Source organism: Canis lupus, chromosome 20 (genome assembly GCF_003254725.2).
Source record: "Canis lupus dingo isolate Sandy chromosome 20, ASM325472v2, whole genome shotgun sequence".
NCBI lineage: Eukaryota > Metazoa > Chordata > Mammalia > Carnivora > Canidae > Canis > Canis lupus.
Window position 1 is genome coordinate 4795868 of NC_064262.1, and position 21463 is coordinate 4817330.

Sequence of the window (21463 nt, forward strand, 5' to 3'; positions counted from 1 at the left end):
AGCCATCAAGGTGTCCTCTAGGACCCCGGGGTGGGGGTGGGAGGCAGGAAGAGGCCTGAGGGCAGCAGGGGGAGGACACTGAGTCTTCCACCCCAGCAAGGGGAAACTGACCGCTGGGGGGTGTGGTTAACACAAAGCCCTAGCCGGGAGGTAGGACAAGACCAAGTGGTGATGATGTGTTCCCATGGGGGGTCACGCAGACAGGCAGTGTGGGGAGGAGACCAGCAGTCACGGCCCAAGCCGTCACTGGTTGTCCTAAACCACAGCTGGTGTTCTGTGATTCCTGGAGCACTGGGGTTGTTTCTCACAAAGTGAAAAACTGTGATTCTTCCGTGCTTGGTGCACAGCCAAGCTCTGGGGAGCCTCGCTCAGACCCACTCTGTCCTCTGGCCATCCTGGCTTCTGCCCCCGCGAGGCAGGACTCCATCTATACCAACGCTGTTTCCCTGCACTGCTTCATCCTATGTCCCATCCCTCCATGGGTAGGTCAGTGACTCAACCAGAGCCCGAGTCTGGCTTTGGAGTAACGGTTCCAAGCCCCCTGCTGCTCTGGGACATTGGGCACATTGGGCACATTTCCTGTCCTCTCTGAGACTGTTTTCTCATCTGGTCAATAGGTGTGACTATACCTCTGTTGCCTTGGATGAAGTACGAGGCACAGTGCCTGATACAGAGCTGCAAGTGGTGCTTGTCTCAAGATGACAGTTTAGAGCACAGGCATGACTCCAGGACTGGGGAGTTAGGGTGTGCAGGGCGGGCTGGTGGTATCCATGGACCAGAACCCTACAGGCAGTACCACCCAGGGGCCCGCATCTGAAAGGCAGGCATTTTGCAGTCTCCTGTGTGGTCTGGGTCTCTGGCTGCCTCATGGGAAATCTTTGGTGAGCGGGGGCCCTGTGAAAGGTGAGGCCTGCTGCCAATCAGGAGGGGGCTTCACCACCCACCCGTGGGCAGCAGCCTCCAAACCAGTGCCCAAGGTGGGTCCCTGTGGACTCAGAACCAGGTAGGAGGAACGTCTTAGAAGGTCAGGCAGAGGAGAGGAGGCAGTCTGCCAGCAAGGTCAAGAACAGAGCAAAGGATTTGGCAGGAAGAGGACCAGGATTAGCAGAGAAGACAGAGTGGAAACATTTGGGAGCCTGAAAACAAAATACTTGTGCAGTTGTTGGTGGGCTTGAGCTGTATAAATAGCAAGAGGACTCCATTAATCATCCCTCGTTAATGAGTTTGGCCTTCGGAGGCCCCAAGCAAATGGCTTTTATAACTTCTTCCAAAGCTCTAAGTGAAAGCAAAAAACAAAAACAGAGAGAGGTTAATAAATGACAAAGCATGACATCCCCATGGACCCAAAGTGGGCCTCTTGGGCTGTGGAAGCTGCTTCCTGAGTGAGCAGAGGTGGTTTATTCATTAGGTTTTCTCCCTGGGAGGCAGGTGGGGCCTGGCCAGGGCTAGGCACCTCTGAGCTAGGCCTCACAGCGGCCAACAGGCTCGGGGAATCGTGGGGAGCTCTCAAAGCCAGCCTCAGAGAGAGCTCAGAACATGAAATGCAAGGTTCAGAGCCCTTAAAAGACCTGCCTAATTGATATACCAGGGACAGGCATGACGGAGATTTGAACCCGAGGAGCTAGGGCATGATGTCTTAGGAGTCTGATGGCATAGATTGGAATCCCTCCTTTGCATCCATTTGCTTTGGGAACGCGGGGACATAGGGGAAGGTTTTGCAGATGCCTGTGACTGCCTCACGCACTGCCCACGCTGTGATCCCGTCAGTAGTGGCACGCAAGCTGTTCCTGGGGGCAAGGCTTCATGCCGGGCTTTTGATGTACCCGTGTGTGGAAGAAGGCACATAACCTAAAACGGACAATCTTAACCATTTTTAAGCATGCAGTTCAGTGGTGTTAAGTATACTCACACTGTTGTGCAACGATCACCACCTTCCATCCTCAGAACTTCCCAAACGGAAGCTCTGTCCCTTTTAAGCACAACTCCCCATTGCCCCCTTTCCCCATCTTGGGTTTTTGTTTGTTTGTTTGTTTGTTTATTTGTTTTCCATATGTCAGCTCCTTAATCTGTAGCCTCCCTATAGCTGGGCCTACTCCCAACTGTTGCCCTATGTAGAGCCCAGAAAACTGAGGGAGATAAGGGCTCCACTGAGTCTCCACCTTAACCCTGGAGATCCCCCTGAACACCCTCCTCCCATGGAAGTGCAGAGATGCACAGCCACCCTCAGGCAGAGGCCTCTCGCTAATGGAGTGTGACCCTTGCACGTAAGGAAACACCCTCCCAGTATCCCTAGCGTCTGGTGGGAGAAGCCTGGCTTGGATCCATTGTACCACTCTGTATTTCTTGGTGAGATGGAGTAGGGATGTCATCCACGTGGAGCCAGACGCTAGCACGAGAGAACCAGCAGCACGAGAGGAGGAGAAAACTGGTCCCCATCTCCCTGGGGCTAACTCAGCCCCCCACCATGGGTCCACAGGACTCATGCAATTGCCAGGTTTATTGTCGTGATTTCAGATCTTGCTCAACAGCCCTGCTGAGAGTAGGCAAGATGCCCCCGTTGTACCGGGGAGAAAACTGATACTTGAAGAAATCAGGGTTACACAAGCTGTGAAGTGAGGGGGACCCGAAGAGGCAGGGGGGAGCAGGGCTGAGGGGTGGGGATGCGGTTCTCCAGAAATGTAGGATGCTTGGAAATGAGGAGCTTGTATCAGTGTTCACCCTGACTCTCAATGAAGCTGCACCTTCCTGTCTTTAATTTCCCCATCTCAAAAAGGAAAGAACTTTTGTTCCTCCATTCCTTTTGAAGATTGATGTTTGAGCTGGTTTGCTGTAATTCAGTGGCAATTTAGGGTCAAAACCCGGTTGGCTAACACATCAACCAGAGGTCAAAACATCAGCCACTTCTCTTTGGGCCCCTTTCAAAAGACTCTTGCTCATCTTTTCTCTGAATTCCTGGCAACAAAGAATCATTTTTCCAGACCCTTCCAGCCATGAAAGGATTTTGCTCCTTGTTTGTATTCCTTGATCCTCCTGTGATGCATCCCAAAGGAGTAACTGGTTAGACTTTTCTTGTAGGAAGGCTGGGGAAACATCCTTCCCAAATGCCTCTCGCGGATCAAAGAACAGAAGGGTCAAGGTTTTAGCTCTTTAACTTTTTTTTTTTTTTTAAGATTTTATTTATTTATTCACAAGAGACACTGGGAGAGGGAGAAGCAGACTCTGCAGGGAGCCTGATGTGGGACTTGATCCCGGGACCCCAGGATCACACCCTGGGCAGGCACCACACCACTGAGCCACCCAGGGATCCCAGCTCTTCAACTTTTAAAGCAATCAGACAGACAGGCCTTGGAGGGGGTGTTGGTTGGCAGAGGATTTGGGCTGTAGCCACCAAATGTAAAATGCTTCTACGTACCCTTCAACCCTGAAGCTTCATTTCTGGGTTGTGCTCTGGATACATAGGCAGCAAAGACCGAGGTAGAGGAAGAGCCCTTGCCCAGGTCAGTAGCCACAGAAGGGTGGAGCCCATCCATCGGGCACTGGTCAGACCCATGATGATACCTGTCTACAGGACAGAGTTTTATGCTGCCATTTAAAACAGAGGCAGCCCACTGTGTAATGATTTGGCTCAGGCTCCAAGTCACATTGTTGGTTGCAAAGATGGGAAGATTTAGAAAGACTGAGAATCATCCTAGCATGTTACCCAAGGAGGGGCCTCTCCAGGTGGTCTTCTTTATCTTTGGGAGCCCAGAATGGGTGCAGGCATGTGGGCACTTGGGTGTGTAGGATTCTTTCAAGATCCGTGATTCCCACAGAACCAAAACCATTGTGTGAATCTATTGGAGAAAGTGGGGCTCAGGCTTACCCTGAGTTACCCACCCACCCCACATTCTTCATATGTCTGTTGGGCAGCCACATGTGCCTGGCCCAGCTGGGAACTCGAGACTAGAAATGGGGCAGGGAGGGCCCCTCCCTCAGTGTCAGAAAGGACCAAGATCGAAATGGGGGAGGTGTTGGTGCCAACACATGTGCCAGCAAGCGGGCTAAGGCGGGAGGTCAGCACTGGCTTCAGAGAAGTGGTCATTCTTGAACTGAGTCTTGAATGATGAGGGAAAGGCATCCAGAAGAGCTAAGCCAAGACACGGATGTGTAGGATGTCTGTGCCTGACCCATTGTGGCTTAAGCAGCAGGTGGGACTCCCTGGGCAGAGCCCATGAGACCAGGTTCATACGTTTGGACAAACTTGACCCCCTCCCCCAGGCTACCCTGGGCATACTGGGGCTCTCCCATCTGAGTGGAGAGGAGGTGCTGGGCATCCAGGGCTCAACCACTGTCTTCTCCTCCGCAGTTTGTTGAAGTCGAAGGACAGGTCACGTCCTTGGTCGATCTTTACCCATCCTTCCTAAGGAAGGGTTTCCGTCGGGAAATCTTCATCGCCTTCATGTGTAGCATCAGCTACTTGCTGGGTCTGTCGATGGTGACGGAGGTAGGTGGCTTTCTCGCCCGGCAGGGGGGACTTCCTCTTGCAGGGCCCTTGGTGACCTACACAGGCTTCAAAGACCAGTTAGTTCAGGGCTGTGCCACCCTCTCCTGCCACCAGACCAGCCCCAGGCCCAGCCATAGGGCCCCATCCAGTTCAGGGTCCCGCCCTGCCCAGGGGAAGTGACCTACATCCTGGGCAGCAGGAGGCAGGTCGGGACCCAGCTGACCCAAACTCCCCAACCCTTTCTCCTGTTACCATGGCAACACCAGTCTCTCCTCTCCCCCCCCCCCCCCCCCCGTCCCTCCCTCATCCCAGGAAGCCTGGGGAAGAGGTGCTTCAACTGAAATCGTTTTTAATAGCAGCTCTTTTCACCCATGAAAACATGTGCACCGGCCCTTCCCGGGCCTGGAGGGGAGGTGGACACGTTCCAGAGGGTAAATGTGGACCTCCTGGTGAATACTGCAGGCAGTACTGGGCCTGTCTGGTTGACAGGGAGTGTGCGCTGTTCAGAGGGTGGGCAGGGGGCTTGAGGAGGACCCATCTAAATGGGAAAAAAGATACAGAAAGGAAGGAAGCACAGGGTGTCTAAGGCGACAGTGGATCCACTGTCTACGAAGAGGCAGGCCAGAGAAGAAAGAGAATCTTGTGCTAAATAACAAGTCTGTAAGCCTGGCATAGGCCTAGGGCCTGCCGTCTCATGCACCCCTTCCCATCTACCTCCCCACATTCTCCAGCAAATTGCTGCATTTGCCCCCAAACGCAATTTGGGTTTCACCACTTTTTCCTACTGGAAATACAAATAAATGTTTCTCTAGAAGTGTCTTTAAGAAACATGTGCACGCACCCACCAAAGGCAGATCACAGGTCCACCCTGAGCAGCTGGATATCACTGGAGTAGTCTCTGCTGGCCACAGTTAGTTTTCAGCACCTCCTTTGGAAACTGGCTTCAGGAAACCCATCATTTTGCTAAGGAAAACATGTTGTGCTTTCATTTTTCTGTATGTGTATGTGTTTTAAAGATTTTATTTTCTTAAGCAATCTCTACACCCAGTGTGGGGCTTGAACTTAAAACCTTGAGATCAGGAGTCACACGCTCTGCTGACTGAGCCAGGCAGGCACCCCTGAGCATGTATGTTTTTAATTATATTTGTCGAACATGAAGTTGAGCATCTTTTTACACAGGTCATCATAGTCTGTGCCCATTTTTCTCTTGGGTTTTATATCTCTTAAGGATATGCCAAAGCTCTTTATGTATTTAGGGCATTGAGTACCATATAGCAAATCAACCTTCTTTGGTTTTTCCTCTTCACAGGGTGGCATGTATGTGTTTCAACTCTTTGACTACTATGCAGCTAGCGGTGTATGCCTTTTGTGGGTTGCATTCTTTGAATGTTTTGTTATTGCCTGGATATATGGTGAGTACGGATTGTTGCATATCCTTTCTCAAGTCTCTGCGTTGGGTCTGTGTATTTTAGAAGCTTCCGAAACAGAATTCTTTTTTTTTTTTTTTTTAAGATTTTATCTTATTTATTCATGAGAGACACACACACACAGAGAGAGAGGAAGGCAGAGACACAGGCAGAGGGAAAAGCAGGCTCCCCCCTTCAAGGAGCCCGATGTGGGACTCGATCCTGGGTCTCCAGGATCACACCCTAAGCCAAAGGCAGACGCTCAACCACTGAGCCACCCAGGTATCCCCGAAACAGAGAATTCTAAGAGGAATTCATTCTGAGTTGAATACAAAGATGCAGGATGTGATTATATGTTTTGACAAATAGGGAATTTGGCTATGCAGGGTTCACCTATGATTTACTGCTCTGGGATCCAGCCATGCTCCATTTCAACCCCCTCTAGACATTGGATTGGCCACACCAGGATTTACCAGATTTACAGTCTGCCTAAGTTTGCCTGAAAAATATAGGATATACCCAGCTACATTTGAATTTCAAATAATTTCAGATAAATGCTTGCCACTCTTGGGTCTACATAGTGTTGAGTATCAGGACCCCAGAGACCCCTCAAGGCCCCCAAGGCCCCTGTAGTGCAATTCAGATGCTGGTGTTGGACACAGTGTCACCATCTGTCTACCTCTGTCTCTCCTAGGCAGCGATAACCTTTATGACGGTATTGAGGACATGATTGGCTATCGGCCTGGGCCCTGGATGAAGTACAGCTGGGCCGTGGTCACTCCAGTTCTCTGTGTTGTGAGTCCTGCCCTGCCTGGCTGTGGGTGCCTTTTCTCCTTGGGGCTTGACATTCTTACCTGCCAAACCATCTTTCACTCAGCACCTGCCAAGCGCTGGCCTGTAACTAACAAGCCCAGTGACGCCTCTGTCTGGGGGAGGTGGGGCAGCAGGCTGCTCCCAAAAGTTACCTTGAGATGAGTTTTGAAGGATAGGTAAGAGCTGGTCAGGAGGAGAAGACTGAAAGGGGATCCCTGGCAGAGGAACCAGCCTGTGCAAAGGCAAGGCATTCTGAAAGAGGAAGGTGTATCAGGGCACGTCGAGAAATTGAGAGAGTCCACAACAGAGCACATACTCTTTGCCCAAGCCCTTCTGGAGCTCAGTGAGCTCAGTTTGGGTCACTGATTAAGTTGAGGGGCCTTTGGGATGTCAAATGGAGACAGATCATAGATGTGGGAAATGTGGTGTTTTCATGACAGGTGCAGGTTGTGTCCAGAAAGGGAAAGTCCCAGTAAAGAGATGCTCTGGACTCTGCCAAGAACAAGGAAGCTTCGTACCCACCCAGGGCGGTCATGGGCCATGTTCCCCTTCCCATCAGGGTTCCCTTGCCTGCCATCTTGGAATATAGGATATACCCAGGCACCCCACTTCAAACTTGCACTCAGAGGCTCTGGCAAAAGGGAAGTCCTCTGCTTCCCCAGTTGTTGTTTGAAACCAGTTGTGAGTTTTGGAGCTAACTATAGGGGAAGATATCTGTTGTGCCGTCCTCGGCTCATGGCATGGAGAATGCAAATGGCAGAAATGTTCTTTGCATGTAGGAACCAGGTGCTGAGAGATGGACAGATCCTCTCCTCAGTGACCCTGCTCCCAGGCCAGAATAAACCCGCACTGCCATTAAGTCACTGTGTGGGACCTTAAGCAGGTCCCTGATCTTGCGGGACTCTGGTTTACCCTGTCATAAAGTAAGGACTCTGCAGTGGGAGGTGAGTAGCGCCAACAGCCTTGGGCTGTCACTGCTGTCATTGAATATGGCTATGGTCTTCTCATCTGAAGTGCATATTTTCCCCACAAAATTTGGTGAACTCTAGCAACCAGTAACCACAATTGACAGGTTATTGTTGGAGATAAATTTAGTTGGGTTCAAAGCCTGTGTTCTTGTTCCTCATCCTCACTTGACATTGGTTTGTGAGAAATTCCTCTCACCACTCTGACCGTCAGTTTCTTCCTCCTTTCCTCCCTGAGGAGTTGGATAGATCAGAAGTAGTCTGCATCCCCAGGTGGCAGGATGAGGTCACCCTGGTGGAAAGGAATATGAATGGGCAGGTAGCAAGCTTCCTTGTGCTGGGAGAGCCTCGAGCAGCTGTCCTCTGGGCCTCTCCCTGTCTGAACTACACTCCACCCTTAGGGACGGAAACCACAACAGAGCCAGGCGTACACTAGATGCGTAGTGGAAGGCGACTGCAGCCTCGTGCTCTTCCTTCCTCCATCACTAATTCTGATTTATGTAGATTTGTCTTCCTGTCAAACCCCAGATATTAGGTATTGAAGATTTAAGTCATATTTACACTGTGTATCAATTTAGACAACCCTTGGTTATATACTAAGATGTAATTCTGACAAGAAGCAGAAGTCCTGGGCCCTCCCAGCCAGCCTCATGTGCTCTTCCTGGAGGAAATGTGGACTTTGCACAGGCCTTTGGGCTCAGAGCTCACCACACACCACTATTCATGGACGCTGATGGCCACTGGCCATTGGCATGGGCTTGGGACTGGACACTCAAGTGGGCAAGAAGGTCCAAGCCCACACCTTGTTCTGGGAGGCTAGGCCCCGGGATGGAGAAGGGTGGGTGGCAGTGGGAGAGGGGAGGAAAGACTTTTATCCGTGCAGCTAGAATTTACTATGCGCCTGCTGGGTGCACCTGGAGCTGCACCAGGTGTTAGAGAAATAAGGGAATGAGACTGACGCCCCACCTGTCCTCACTGACTCAGTTGGGTGGAGGAGTGCGTGCTGAAGGAGTAATTATAACCACATGCTTCCTGGAAAGGAAAAGTATGGGCACCTGAGTCTGGGTGGGGCCTAGACAAGGAAGGCAGGACCAAGAGAACTAAATTAGGACAAGGAGATGCAGGGTAAGGGGTCCATTCAGAACACAGCCTGTTCAAAGGTCCCAGGGCAGGTAGCTGGGGAGCTGGGCAGCTGGAGGGTAGATGTAGAGGCAGGGGTGATGGGTAAGTAAGGGCGGAAGGGGCATAGCTCTTGGCTGACATTGCTGGCTGGGTTGAGGCATTCGGATGGCATCCTGAAGGCACCGGGAAGCCACAGAGGGGTCCTGAGCCGGGAAGCAACTCAGTCAGGTTGGCCCAGGGGAGCTCCTCAGGCAGCAGAGTGGAGAAGGGAGTGAGGCCCCTGGGGTGGCGCCTGCCCTGGTTCCTGAAGCTTCCTGCCCCCGATGCGCGGGGCCCCCCTGACTGCCCTATCTCTCCACAGGGATGTTTTATCTTCTCTCTCGTCAAGTACGTACCCCTGACCTACAACAAAGTCTACGTGTACCCCACCTGGGCCATCGGGCTGGGCTGGAGTCTGGCCTTGTCCTCCATGATGTGTGTCCCCTTGGTCATGGTCATCCGCCTCTGCCAGACGGAAGGGCCGTTCCTCGTGGTGAGCACATAGACCGAGGCTGGATGTGAGGGGTGCAGGAGGGTGAGAGGCGGGAGGATGAAAGCTAGCTGCTGGCTGTTGGCCGTCCTAGGTTTGCTGGGTGACCTTGGGCACACTGCTGCCCTCTCTGGGTCCCGGATCCCTTGCCCACCACGCGGAGGGGTTGAGATGGTGGGCAGGCGTGTGGGGAAATGGGAACGAAGAACAACTCATGTGGATGAAGGCTCTGCGGTGACGTTGAGAGCAGGGCTGTGGGCAGGAGGAATTTACCAGGCAGGGAAGAAGAAATGGAAGGGTGTGATGCCCAGTGCATTCGCAGGCAAGGACATGTGATAGCCCTTGGGCAGCAATGACATGTTCTGGGGAGTGGGCGATGGCGCTGGGCAGGCGACAGCGGTTTTGCATGCCAAGCTCAGAGCTAGGGGCTTATCCTGGGAGCAGTGGGAGCCATGGGGCTGTAGCCATACGCCAGGAGACAAGGAGCCGGGAAGGAAGCCTGAGCTCCACCCAGAGGCCTTCTCTTACTCTGAAGCCAAGTTTTGGATAAGCCCAACCCGTGCTGGTGGCCCCTTCCCCAGATCTGCGGCCCCGGTCTTGTGCCTGCCAGTTTCCCACCCGAGGCCCCCTCCTCACCACCAACCCCTCAGAAATTTCTCCCAACAATACTGCAGATTCCAGGCTGTGGCAAGAGCTGGGGCTCTTTCCAAGAAATCCTTTTCTTAGAATCTCCCTTAACCTTTGGGCTTGGGCCAGCTCCAAGACTACACTGTTTTGTTCTGGGCTGTTTTTATTGTTATTCTCTTAAAAATCTGGAGCCAGGATGTCCTGGGGCCCTGGCTCCCCCTTGGGCTGGGCCAGTTTCCTTGTGGGCAGGGGAAAGGCCTGGAGGTGGTATTGGTGGGGGGAGACGGGTGGCCTGGCAGAGAGGGAGCAGCCTTCCCGAGACAGAGGAAGTCGGCCGGGGTGTGCCCGGGAGCAAAACACGAAGCCATGAAGCTGGGGTCCATCTCAGCCAGGACAGCCCTTGGGCCCTTGGGGTGTTCCCTCAGCATCAGACCCATTGTAATTCCTCAGAGGACACAGGGAAGGACCCCAGTGCTCAGCCATAGTACTGCTAGGCCCTATCATTTGTTAAAATCCTGAAATACTGGGTCTGGGGACAGACGGGTGGTTGCTACGGCCCTGAGTCCTCCACATTCACCCCCCACCTCTACCAAACACTCCATGCCAACCCAGACCCTCCCTGGGAATTTCCAGAATGCACCTACCACCCATAAACTAAAAGGTTAATTGGGGCACAGCAGAGAGTCTTGGATGTCTGTTCTGCAATTTCAGCCACAGAGAGGGGACACCTAATACTAACCCGAGTCCCTTCAAAGCTTAATTTTAAAGTAGTTTCATCCCAAGTTCAGAGGTTTGATGAGAATGGGGTTTTGTGGGGGGGAAGGAGGAAGGTATGGGTGAGGCCTCCACCCAAACTTGCACCTACAAACCAGTTGGATAACCAAAGCCCCCTCCTCTGAAGGCATAGGAGCCACCATCAATCCATTTGCTGTGTCCCCCGAGCCTACCCCTCGACCTGTCTCCCGGCTGTGCTCCCAGCCAGGTTTGCAAGCCTAGAGCCCCGGGTGGCCGCCTGGCATTGTCTGCCTCTTGTCCCAATCTTCTGGGCACACATCTGCGCAGAGAGGCAGCGTGATGGAAGGGAGCCAAGCCTGCTCTCCTGCTGGACTTCCATCTTTTGCCCTTTAGCTGCAGCCACCAGGAACTGTCCCCCAGGACCAGGCAGGGAACCCAGGCTAGGGAAGCCCTCGGGCAGGGCTGAGAGGCCCCTGGAGAAGGTGATCTAGAGCTGTAGCAGACAGCCATGCACTCAGCTCTGGCCTATTGTTACCAAGAGGGGATGTGGCCCTGGGGTTACCAGGCCTTGCAAGTTTTTAAGAGCAGATGGAATCTGGGTTTTCTGAGTGAAATAGTGTAGCTTTTAATAAGCAGCTTTAAAAAGATTGTAATATACTTAAGTTGAATGTAAATGCCTAAGTAGGAAGGTTTCTTCTTGACAACTGTTTGCTGCTTAAGTCTCAGAATGGATGCTTGGCAGGAGGGGAGCTGGGGAGTCGGGAGCCCTGAGGAGTCCCAGTCCCAATGCCTGGGAAGGACTCTTTTCCTCACCAAGTCCATGATCCAGTAACCAGCCCAGAGGGCAAAACTCACCCTGCCCAAAAGTGATGGGGTGATTCTCATGCAATCCAGCCTCTGGCTTGTCTCTGTCGGAAGGTGCAGCTCAGGCAGAGCAGTGGTCTCCGAGCCCTGAGCAGGGAAAAGCCCTGCAGAGGGAATGGGTGGGGAGGGTGCGAGAAAGCAGGAAATGCAGTTTACAGGTGGCTGAGGAGTTTGGTGGAGTTTCTTCTTGGGGAAGGTGGGAGCCATGGGAGGCTCACAACAGTTATCCGGCCTCTGGCATGCAAATTGCATGAACTCGGCTGGGGCTGCTTTGCAAGTCAGAGAAATTGAGGGATGGGAATTACTAGGAGGCATATTTAGCTCCATGGGAGGAAAGAAGTCGGATCTGGGAGGTGTGAGTCCCCTGTCCCTGCAAGCAAGGGTTGCCCAGGGAAACTCCTCAGAGATTCCACCCTGATTCAAGGCCCAGAGGGACCTTCCAAGCACCTTAGTTCAATTCCTTCATCTGCCGGTGGATGAAACGGGGGGTGGGGGGGTGGTCCAGAGAGGGTGGTAGTTTGCCAAAGGCCAGAGGGCACACTGGCAGGACTCAGGGTGTAGACAGTCGTGGTGGAGCGGGGAGGCAGGCCGCCTGACTTCTCTCTACTGCCATCCTCTTCCTTCTCCAGAGACTCAAGTACCTGCTGACCCCGAGGGAACCCAACCGCTGGGCCGTGGAGCGCGAGGGGGCTACGCCCTACAGCTCCCGCCTGGCCGTGAACGGGGCTCTCATGAAACCGACCCACATCATAGTAGAGACCATGATGTGAGCTCTTGGGCAGACGGGCCGCTTCCCTGCTGTTTACTAACATTAGATTCTCATAGGACCAGGTTTACAGAGCTTTCTATTTGCACTAGGATTGTTTTTTTTTTTTAATTGTCACAGAAAATGTTACTCTGTGTGTGTGTGTGTTGGTGTGTGTGTGTGTGTGTGTGTGTGGTATTGTGCGTATGTGTATTTTGTTTTGATTTGGGGATATTTTGTACAAAAAGAAAACCCACCGGCAGATGTCCGGGACGAGGCAGAGCTTTCATATTGAATTAGATGTATTTTATGGGAACTTGGTAAATTTTTCTTTGTATTTTTTTTACATATAATTATATATACATTTAGAGATTGTCATACAGTTTTACCACTTGAATCGATCTTCTTGCCAGCAATAGATCTCGTTTTTAAAAGCAATTCTTCGGTGCTTGTGTAGCTGGCAGAAAGTTCTGCCCCCCAAAAACACAGGGTGGAATTGACCTGGACAGTAGACCCATTTTAAGGGTGTAGTACCTTCTCAGCCTGGTTCGAGTAGAAGCATATAGTGGGGCTGGGGGAGTGGGGGGAGGCCCCACTAGCTGGCCAGACCCAGAGAGGCTGGAGAAAGGAGGGCCACAAGCTTCAATGACACTTGTCTTAGCCAATAAGAGAAATGCCAAAATAATGGATCAACCTCTGAGATCAAGGGATTGACTTAAGGCAGACAGAGGAGGCCGTACAGCGCAAGTCCGATTCTCTAGAAACCGTTGTACCAGCAGCAAAACCCCACCTGGTACATTGAGATCGAGGGTGGATAGTCAGAAGGACTGTCAGGCAGGTTGTCAGCACCAGAGGGAGCGGCAAGGGCTCCCGGGAGGGCCGGTGAGGATGGCACCCTGACATTCAGGAGGCGGACTGCTTGGCTGCCGCCCATGGCCAGCGCAGCAGGAGCCAGGGATCTCAGGGCCCCAAACCTCGCACAGATGGGGCTGTTGTGTTTTATGGGATTCTATTGTGTCAGGTTCTGGCCGTTTCCCCGCTGACATGTCTTGCAGCTCCGTGTAGGAGAGAAGCATGATGTATCTGGTGAGGGACGAGGGGTGAGCCAGTGGACCAAAGGGTGTGGGCCCAGGCGTTCAGAGAGGCCTGGTGTCAGGGAGGGGTGCTTTTCTTTCCTCATCTCTCCATCCTCAGCTCTGTCCTCATCTCCCAGAGGCTGGGAAACTCCTGACAAGCTCCCCGCCCAGGGCTGCCCCAGCTCCTAGCTGGGAGTGCCAAGAGTGTTTCTGGAGGCTCCCTGAATCTTGGAGTCGGGCTAAGCGCTCCCAAGCCCTCCTCCCCATTCGGGCACAAGAGCAGCCCTTGGTGGTGGCTTGGGAGATAGTGAAGCTCTTCAGGACTTCACAACTCCTGCAGTAGCCGGTGTTGGATGCACACCACGTGGGGACCGAGGAGAGGAGGCGAGGGAGCATTTTCTAGAAAGGTAGGATTGTTCAGGGGGCTGGCACCCCAGAACTGGCTTGGCCAAGAGCCTGATTTAGAGCGGCATTCCTCTCTGAAGAAGTAGAGAAGGTACTCCACCTTTAAAATCCTGAGACGGACACGTCTCCACCCAAGCCCCCATTTGGACCTAAACTGTGCCATTTAAACTGTCACTTCCAAGTTCAGAGTCTCAACTCAACCAAAACATTGTCATGCACAAACGCCAGTGACTGCCTCGTGGGGTGCGGAGGGTGAAGCCCAGCTCAGGTGTTGAGAGCGGGGGCTCTCTGAATCCTGGAACCCTCTCCCCAAATTTGGGAGGGGAGGAGCCTCTGGTGTGTGCCCCCTCCCCAGAGGCGGAGGCAACCCTGAACCTCTTCTCTCTGGCAAGCATTCACATTTCACATTTCACTGTTTCCAAAGGATACACTCTGCCAAACAATACCCAGTCCTATTCCAAACCGTTAACAATTCTGTGTTCCTGTTTTTCTATGTATTTATGGTTGCCGCTGTGTCTGAGTTGATTTTGTTGTTGTGTCTTTTCCTAATTTTACTGAGTAGCAATGTGATCTGTTTTCCTTCGTCTCATGGAACTTAGTAAACTAACCACTGTCCACGATTGGGGACAGGTGATGTGTGGGGTCAAGGGGTGCTTGGTAAGCTGTGGCTGCCTGGGCATTTGTGGTCATCTCAGGCTATAATATCTCCCCTCCGGTAAAAAGGCTACAGTATTTGGGGTTGGTAGGTAAACTGCAACATTCTGGAAATGGCCTGAGAAAGGCTTCTTCTCATAAGATTCGCAGACCAAATTCTAGACCAAAGACACAAGCAGACCAAGTCCCCAGGCCCTGCCTGGAAGGAAGGTCAGCCACTTTCCCCGAGCCCCTCTCTTGACAATCTCCCAGTTTACCTGTCTCCAATCGGGCCCTCTTGTCTACTCCCCTGGCCCTTGTGTGTCTGCAGAACTTGGCTCTGTGAGTACAAGGTGTAATGATGCGTGACTTTGATATGTCTCCACATAAAGGAAACTTGTCATTGGAGCTCATGACTCTGGTCCTCCTGTCTCTGGAGAACAGGCAGTCCCCCCACTCTCTGCCTTGGGAATGGGTCAGAAATTCTGGTGTCCGCACCTAGCCCAGTTGGCCAGCTCTGGGAGGGATGTAAGGGAGATGGTTAAAGAACTTTCTGAGGATGCAGAAATGAGTAAGGGCCTTAGGCTAAATCTCACCCAGGGAGATGCTTCTCTGAGCCTGCCATGGGCTGTGTCGGCCCCTCCAGGGGACAGTCCTGCACAGTCAGTGCCTCCCCGGTCCGCGCCCTTGGAAAATGGGGGGCTTCTGCGAGGCCCGGAGCGCAGAACAGACCGGGCACAGCGGGCAGGGACTGGAACCAGGCTGTCCCGAGTCAGTTCCAGTTGCAGGTTCTCTGAGGGGTGTGTGGCAAGTGGCAAGTGCGTCTCCCCAGTGTTCTCCCTGAAGACCCGAGACGAGCCTTTATGAACAAGGAAGCGCTCTGTGCCCCAGCATTCAGGGACGAGGAGAAGCACCCCTCACCCCCTCCCCATCCTCAAAGGTGTGGCTCTGTAGGACAGGCGACTGCCCTCTGCCCAGCCAGAGAGGCAGCACCCCTTCACCCTGGCCCTGCACCCAGTAGCCCTCTGAGCTAGGAACTGAGATCCCTGTTGCATATGAGGAAACTGAGGCCCAGTGAAGCCAGCTGTGGAAAGAAGCAGAAGTCCTTGGGCAGGATTTAGCCTGAGGCTGTGCGGGACATTCCCAGGCAGCTAGAAGCAGCCTTGGGTGATTTCTGGGTGGCACACAGCCCCCTCTCTGTATCTCTCGTTCTCACCCCAGATCCCCAGTGCACCCCTAAAGGAGGTGGTGAAGCACGAGGGGAGCGAGCTGCTCTCTGCCTAGCACACGGTGATCTTGCATCCCCCACAGGCCGCCACGGCACGGCGGTCCATGGTCCAGCCGGCTTCTCCCCAACACTGCCCTTCTGGAAGGGGAAAAGCTCTGGGCAGCCAGTGCTCAAGGCAGAGGTGCCAGCCTTCCCCTCGAGCCTAGACACAGGCCAGGACGGATGCAAGAGAAAGCTCGAGGCGGCTAGAGGTCCCGTCCAGCCCCGAGACCCGGTGCCAGGCAGCCCCACGTAAATCGCACCGTGCAAAAATCCAACAAGCACCAACCAAACAAAATCCCGAGAGCAAAACTCAGAGAGGGGCGTGAGTAACCCGGAAGCCAGAGAACAGCATTTCCCTCGCCCCCCGCCCTGTTAACGCCTGGCCCTCAGAATGCTCTTGTTTTTAATAGGAAGCTGTTTCATTGTTCTCTTGTGGGTGTCACTACAGACGTGTTCTGACAGTTCCCTGAGGGATGGAGCATCTTGTTATATATTTGGCTTCAAATTGAGATGTTGGCTCCGTTTCTCCCCCCCTCCCCCCAATTAATTTTCGAATCCCTAGCAACTGTGACTGTATTTAGCACAAGAGAAAGCTGAGATCGTGGGTCTTGCCTCCTTCCAGAAATATGTCTGGCTCATCAGGACTTTTTTTTAAGACTTCAAAATATTTTTAAGATATTTTAAACTTTTGTAAAAAAAAAAAAACAACAACCAACGAGACTCTTCTGAGGAGGAACATTTGTATCTGAATAAGATCCTCGGTGTATAATTCAGTCTTGCAGTATACAAGCTTTTGTGTATAAATGTTTTATGATATAATCCCTGTATTTCGCAGGGCTCTTCTTTTCCTCTTTTGCTTTTTAGATAAATATGTATATCGATATTTTAAATTCATCTTTGCTTTTTTTTAGAGGAGTTTGTAATCACCTTATAACATGAAAATAAACATTTCCTTTTTAAAATCCAACACGTGTGGGTTCTGTTTTTGAGGAGGCTGTTTTTCCTCGTGGTATTGCCATCTGGGGTCGGAGACACTGAGGCGGAAGACCCCTCCTGGAGGGGATGCCTCAAGGGCACACAGCAGGTCTGTGAAAGAGTTGTCCTCCGACTCCTGGGTCTACTCTGGCTGGTTCCACCAACCCTGGGGACCGACGCCCACCTGCCGCACACCCAGCTGGGAGACCTCACATCAGTCTGTCTCCCCACCTGGAATAAACCATCACCCCCTTCAAGGCTTCGGGCTGACAAGAGGTGATGCACCAGGGGTAGTTGCTTCCTGACGCCCAAGCAGGGGCTTTCTGATGGCCAAGTCTGAGTGGGGCAGGCTGCAGGGAGGAGGCAAGTCCTAGAGGGATGCAAATAGAAATCATGCCACAGACACTGGGGCCTCGGAAGGTGGGGGACACTTCAGGACCCCAGAAAATAAGTGGTTGGCATAGATGTCCTCTGCCTTGGGAATCATGTACCCAACCCACTGTTACAGATGGGGAAATGGGCCGGAAGAGAGGCTTGGCCTCACTGGGGTCACAGGGCAGGTCAATGTTTTGGGCAGATTGATGAGTAGGCAAGTTCAGGGAAGCCTGCTGGGTCCTTTCCCCAACTTCCCAGACCAAAAAAACACCTCTCAGTAACTCATTATAGACGATGTTAAAATAAAACACCACTCCTTCAGCTCTTCCTCTGGCTATTGGCTTTTTGGATGGCCTCCCTCCTCCCTGAGTGTCTTGGCCATAAAACTTGTGTTCAAACCGTACCTCCATCCTTTACTACCTGTGTGACTTAGGGCAAATTACTTAACATCTCTGTGCCCCATTTCCTCACCTCTAACACTGGAATGATAACAGCCTCCTCTGAAGGCTATAGGAGGATCCAGGAGATTCTTGAAAAGCACACAGAACAGGGCCTACACGCAGCCAGTCTGTGGGACGGGGCTGCTTCTCCAGGTCATGACCTGCCCCTGCCTCCCTCCCATTGCAGAAGGGCTCTGAACCTGTCACCCAGAACTAAGAAGAGTAGTGGTGCCCTGTGCACAGCTCACTTTGGGCTCCCTGGCCCAACCACATAATTGCACCCAATGCGGGCTGGCCATGCTAGCACCCCTCCAGTGATGGGGCGCTCACTCCATCCTGCATAGCTGATGGAAAGAAGCTCTTCCTCCGCCCACACAGAGCTGCAGCGAGGACATGTCCTCTGGGCTCATCCTGCCTGGGATGCCCTGGGAAGATTCATCGATGGGGCCCCACCCAGCACCCTTTAGGGGCTCCATGCAGCAGACCCGCCACTCGCCTGCCTCACTGGCTTCCCCCTGCAGACAGAATGAAATCCATAGTCCCTAACCAGAGCCTTACCACTGGGCCCTGCAAACCTCCAGCCTGGTCTCCCCACTCTGCTTCTGGGCCTCCTTTCTCTTTCTTGAACCCACCAAGCTCACGCCCACCTCCGAGCATGTGCACTTGCTGTGCCCTCTGCCTAGGACACAGTTCCTCCCGGTCTCCACAGGGTTGACTCCTGCCTTTAAAGGTCTCAGCACAAATTATTCCTTCAGAGAAGTCCTTCCTGACCCCATTCTATCCCCATGGTTGGTTTTTTTCCACTGCACTCTATACCTGCTGAAAAACCTCCTCACGGTTTGCTCCCCTGGTCACTGTCTGTCTTCCCTAGAATATAAGCCCCACGCAGACAGGACCTCATCTGTCATGTTCATGCTGTTTTCCCAGGGGCTAGAATGATGTGTAGCCCAAGCAGACTTTTTGGATGCATGAATTAATTAAAAGCAGGGAAGATGTCCTAAGATCCAAATGGAAGCTGACTATTGCCAGCCTATGATGAGAAACAAACAAGCAAACAAAAAAACAGATACCACAGTCTGGCTGCATTTAAATAATTTTATTTAAAAAATCATTCCAACAGCACCCCATCCCCAGCTCCTACGTCACTGCAACCCCTGACAACAGATTTACACATAGGCCCCAAACAGACCCCAAATGGCCTTTGCAATGCAGCCCCCTTGGCATGTGCTTCCCGAGAGCCCTAAGAAAACCCCATGTAGAAAAATACTTTACAAGGAATATGCTCTAATCTCAGCCAGAGAAAAATACAGCTTTTGGGGGTGGAAGGGGCATGTCACAGGAGCTATACCCAAAATGCATAGGCAGGCAGGATGCTCACCAGGGACGGGCATCGGGAAATGTCAAGTCTGGGATCTATGATCCCCATTGAGAAGCCAGAAGAAATATTGCATATGAGAAGGCCAGCCACGGCCAGGGGCCACCTGCCGGGCCTGGTTGCATACATCTGGGGGATGGCAGAGGCCTCAGCCCAAGAAGGTGGGGGGGGTGGCAAGAGGGGCAAACTGGTCGGGGTCCGAGTCGGGATGCCACTTCCCTCATCTGCAGTCGAACGCAGCTCTTCTGAGCAGACGCCCTGGGAGTGTGGCCTGTCCAGCCCTGTCACTTGACAGAGGTCCAGAGAGGCCGGGCAACTTGCCTAAGTTCACTCAGTTGTGGCTGCCAGTAGCCATGTCTCTGCTATGTCACCCCCTGGCCCCCCAAGCTGAGGGCTCTCTTGGCTTTTGCTCAGTGCCTCTGCGATGGGTGGGCAGTGCCCTTTCACCCCAGGGGTGAGTGTTTACACAGGAATCCAAGGTAGCAGAGGCATTGGGCAGTTGGCCGGCATGAAGGGCTCTCTGGGGAAGGCAGGGAGTGGCAGGGTGTGGGGAGGTCGAGGGAGGAGAAGAGGGAATGCAGGCCTTCAGGGAGAGTGTGGGCAGGGCGCCCAATGGGCATGGTTCTGGCCATGACAGGGAGGCCGGTCCCTACTCAGAGACTCTCCACCTCTTGATTGTCCAGAGAGGGTCAGACCCAGAGGGCGTCACAGAGCAACCAAGCAGCAATCCAGAGCAAAAAGAAGACACCTCTTGACTCCCCATCTCATCCCTTAAGCGGGAGAGCATTTCAGGGGCCTCCATGGGACAGAAGCACGGAGGACACAGGCAGGAGTGGGTGCTCCATTTTCCTGAGACCCCTTTAAGAGCAAAGCAAATCCCCAGACCTGACTGAATCCTGCCGGCCCACCTCCATCCCTGGGGCCACAGCCAGACCACCAGGTGAAGGCCTGTGCTCTTCCCCAAATCAAAAGGGTTCCTGGTCTGCAGGGTTCATTGTCTGAGGACAATGACTTTAAGGGATGCTGGTGCTTCCAGATTTCAAGTGGGAATAAACTTCCTTAAAGGACCCCTCTGGACACTCACCTCTGGGTGTGAGGGGGATGGCCTGTCTCTGGCCTGTGTGCCTGCCTCTGTCTCTGTGCCTCCCTCTCCTGGTCTCTCCTCCCTCACTGGTTTGGATACTGAAGAGGAGCTGTATCATCTTACATATCCTATCTCTATGGTTTTCCCATCTCCACAGAAATGGCAGGTGAATGAAAACTCTGGGGTCTTCTCCCCCAAACGACTCCCTCCCATCATGAGGGGCTGGGCCCAAGAGGGGTGTGTCCATATGGATTTGCACCTGTGCCTCCTACAAAAGAAGCGGGAGGGGCTGAGAGCCCAGAGCCTGGCACTGAGCTTGCCCCAAGGGTCCAGAACTATGGCCTCAAATCCCAGAGGCTTCAGGCCAGAGATGCCGAAATGCAAGAATCACCCACTTCCAGATTCGACAGGCCGATGTTTCCTGGGTTCAGCCACCCCAGCTCAAGAGTCCCTTAAGAATGAGGATGCCAGCAAGCCCCAAAAACCAGAATTCTGGAGACGGAAAGGGGCTAGACTCCCACCCTGAGGGGCATCCCTCTTGGTGAGAGGCTGTCCAGAACCAGTGCCCCACCCCCACTGCCGCACCCTAAAGGCTCCCACTGGGGGGAAACTAACTACCTGAGCCTGTGTGGATACATTGCCCCGATGCCTCACACCTCAGTCCGTGACTGCACTGCACTGGGGGTATCCAGTTCCCACTCTCTCACCTCCTGTGACAGGGAGCCCACTCCCCCCGGCCACTCCATAGCTCTCCTGGGAGAAAGCACTGCCTACACTGAGCCGTGCTCCCTGGCCCCAGACCCCTCTTCTCCCAGCTGAGCGGCCTGTCTCAGCTCCTACTGAGTAGGGCTCCTCTGGACATCCTGGAGACCCGATATGAAGAAAGACCTAGATGTCACTCCAACTGGGGCAGGGACCTCACTGCCTGGTACTCCAGGCACCACTGAACCAGAGAATAGAGACAGGTTCCGGCCCATGACTCGGAGCCTCCCAGACAGACAGACGGATGAGTGAGTGGCCACGTCTCCAGCCCAGTTACAGGCCTGGAGGCCAGGATCTACTCCCGTGGCTCCTTGGGTGTCCAGACCACACGCTGACTTCAGAGCATCCGGGGGCTGCTGGGGCCTGGTGCTCGTGGGGCTCGGCTGCTCTGTGCCAGCGGGTTGCGGCTGATGACCAGGGCCAGGACATCACCGGCCTCCGCCAGGAGCGGCACGGCCAGGCAGCAGTCGAAGTCCCGCGTGCGAACGTGGTTGACCTGCACGGGACACAGCCAAGGGGACAGACGGCATCAGCTGAGCCCCGGGCTGAAGCAGGCAGGAATCGTGAGATCTCCTCAAGTGGGGGCCCCGCCCCAGCCCAGACACCCGGTAAATCTAGAACATTCACAGAGAGGAAGTCCTCCTCCGTGTAGTTCTCCTTCAGCCCTTCTGCTTGGGGTTTATCAAAGAGAAACCCCTAAGGGGATGCCAGTACATCCTTCCCACTCCCCCAACACCTACGTCCCTCTCCCTTTTTTTAACATAAAAGAGCAGACCACA

The 21463-nt window shown here is 53.3% G+C and overlaps 2 protein-coding genes across 11 annotated transcripts in view; one reads left to right on the forward strand and one right to left on the reverse strand.

Annotated features, from left to right (window-relative positions):
- Positions 1 to 16640, forward strand: part of SLC6A6 (solute carrier family 6 member 6) — an 85185-nt gene extending 68545 nt beyond the window's left edge. For all 4 annotated transcript variants that reach the window (XM_025448913.3, XM_025448931.3, XM_025448927.3 and 1 more), the window contains 5 exons: positions 4346 to 4483; positions 5793 to 5895; positions 6584 to 6684; positions 9151 to 9321; positions 12174 to 16640. In XM_025448913.3, the coding sequence (XP_025304698.2) occupies positions 4346 to 4483; positions 5793 to 5895; positions 6584 to 6684; positions 9151 to 9321; positions 12174 to 12314 (654 nt within the window). In that variant the 3' untranslated portion in view covers positions 12315 to 16640. The remainder of the gene's footprint in view (positions 1 to 4345; positions 4484 to 5792; positions 5896 to 6583; positions 6685 to 9150; positions 9322 to 12173) is intronic.
- A 1904-nt stretch (positions 16641 to 18544) lies between these two features.
- Positions 18545 to 21463, reverse strand: part of GRIP2 (glutamate receptor interacting protein 2) — a 97253-nt gene continuing 94334 nt past the window's right edge. For all 7 annotated transcript variants that reach the window (XM_025448995.3, XM_025448985.3, XM_049097844.1 and 4 more), the window contains one exon: positions 18545 to 21180. In XM_025448995.3, the coding sequence (XP_025304780.1) occupies positions 21022 to 21180 (159 nt within the window). In that variant the 3' untranslated portion in view covers positions 18545 to 21021. The remainder of the gene's footprint in view (positions 21181 to 21463) is intronic.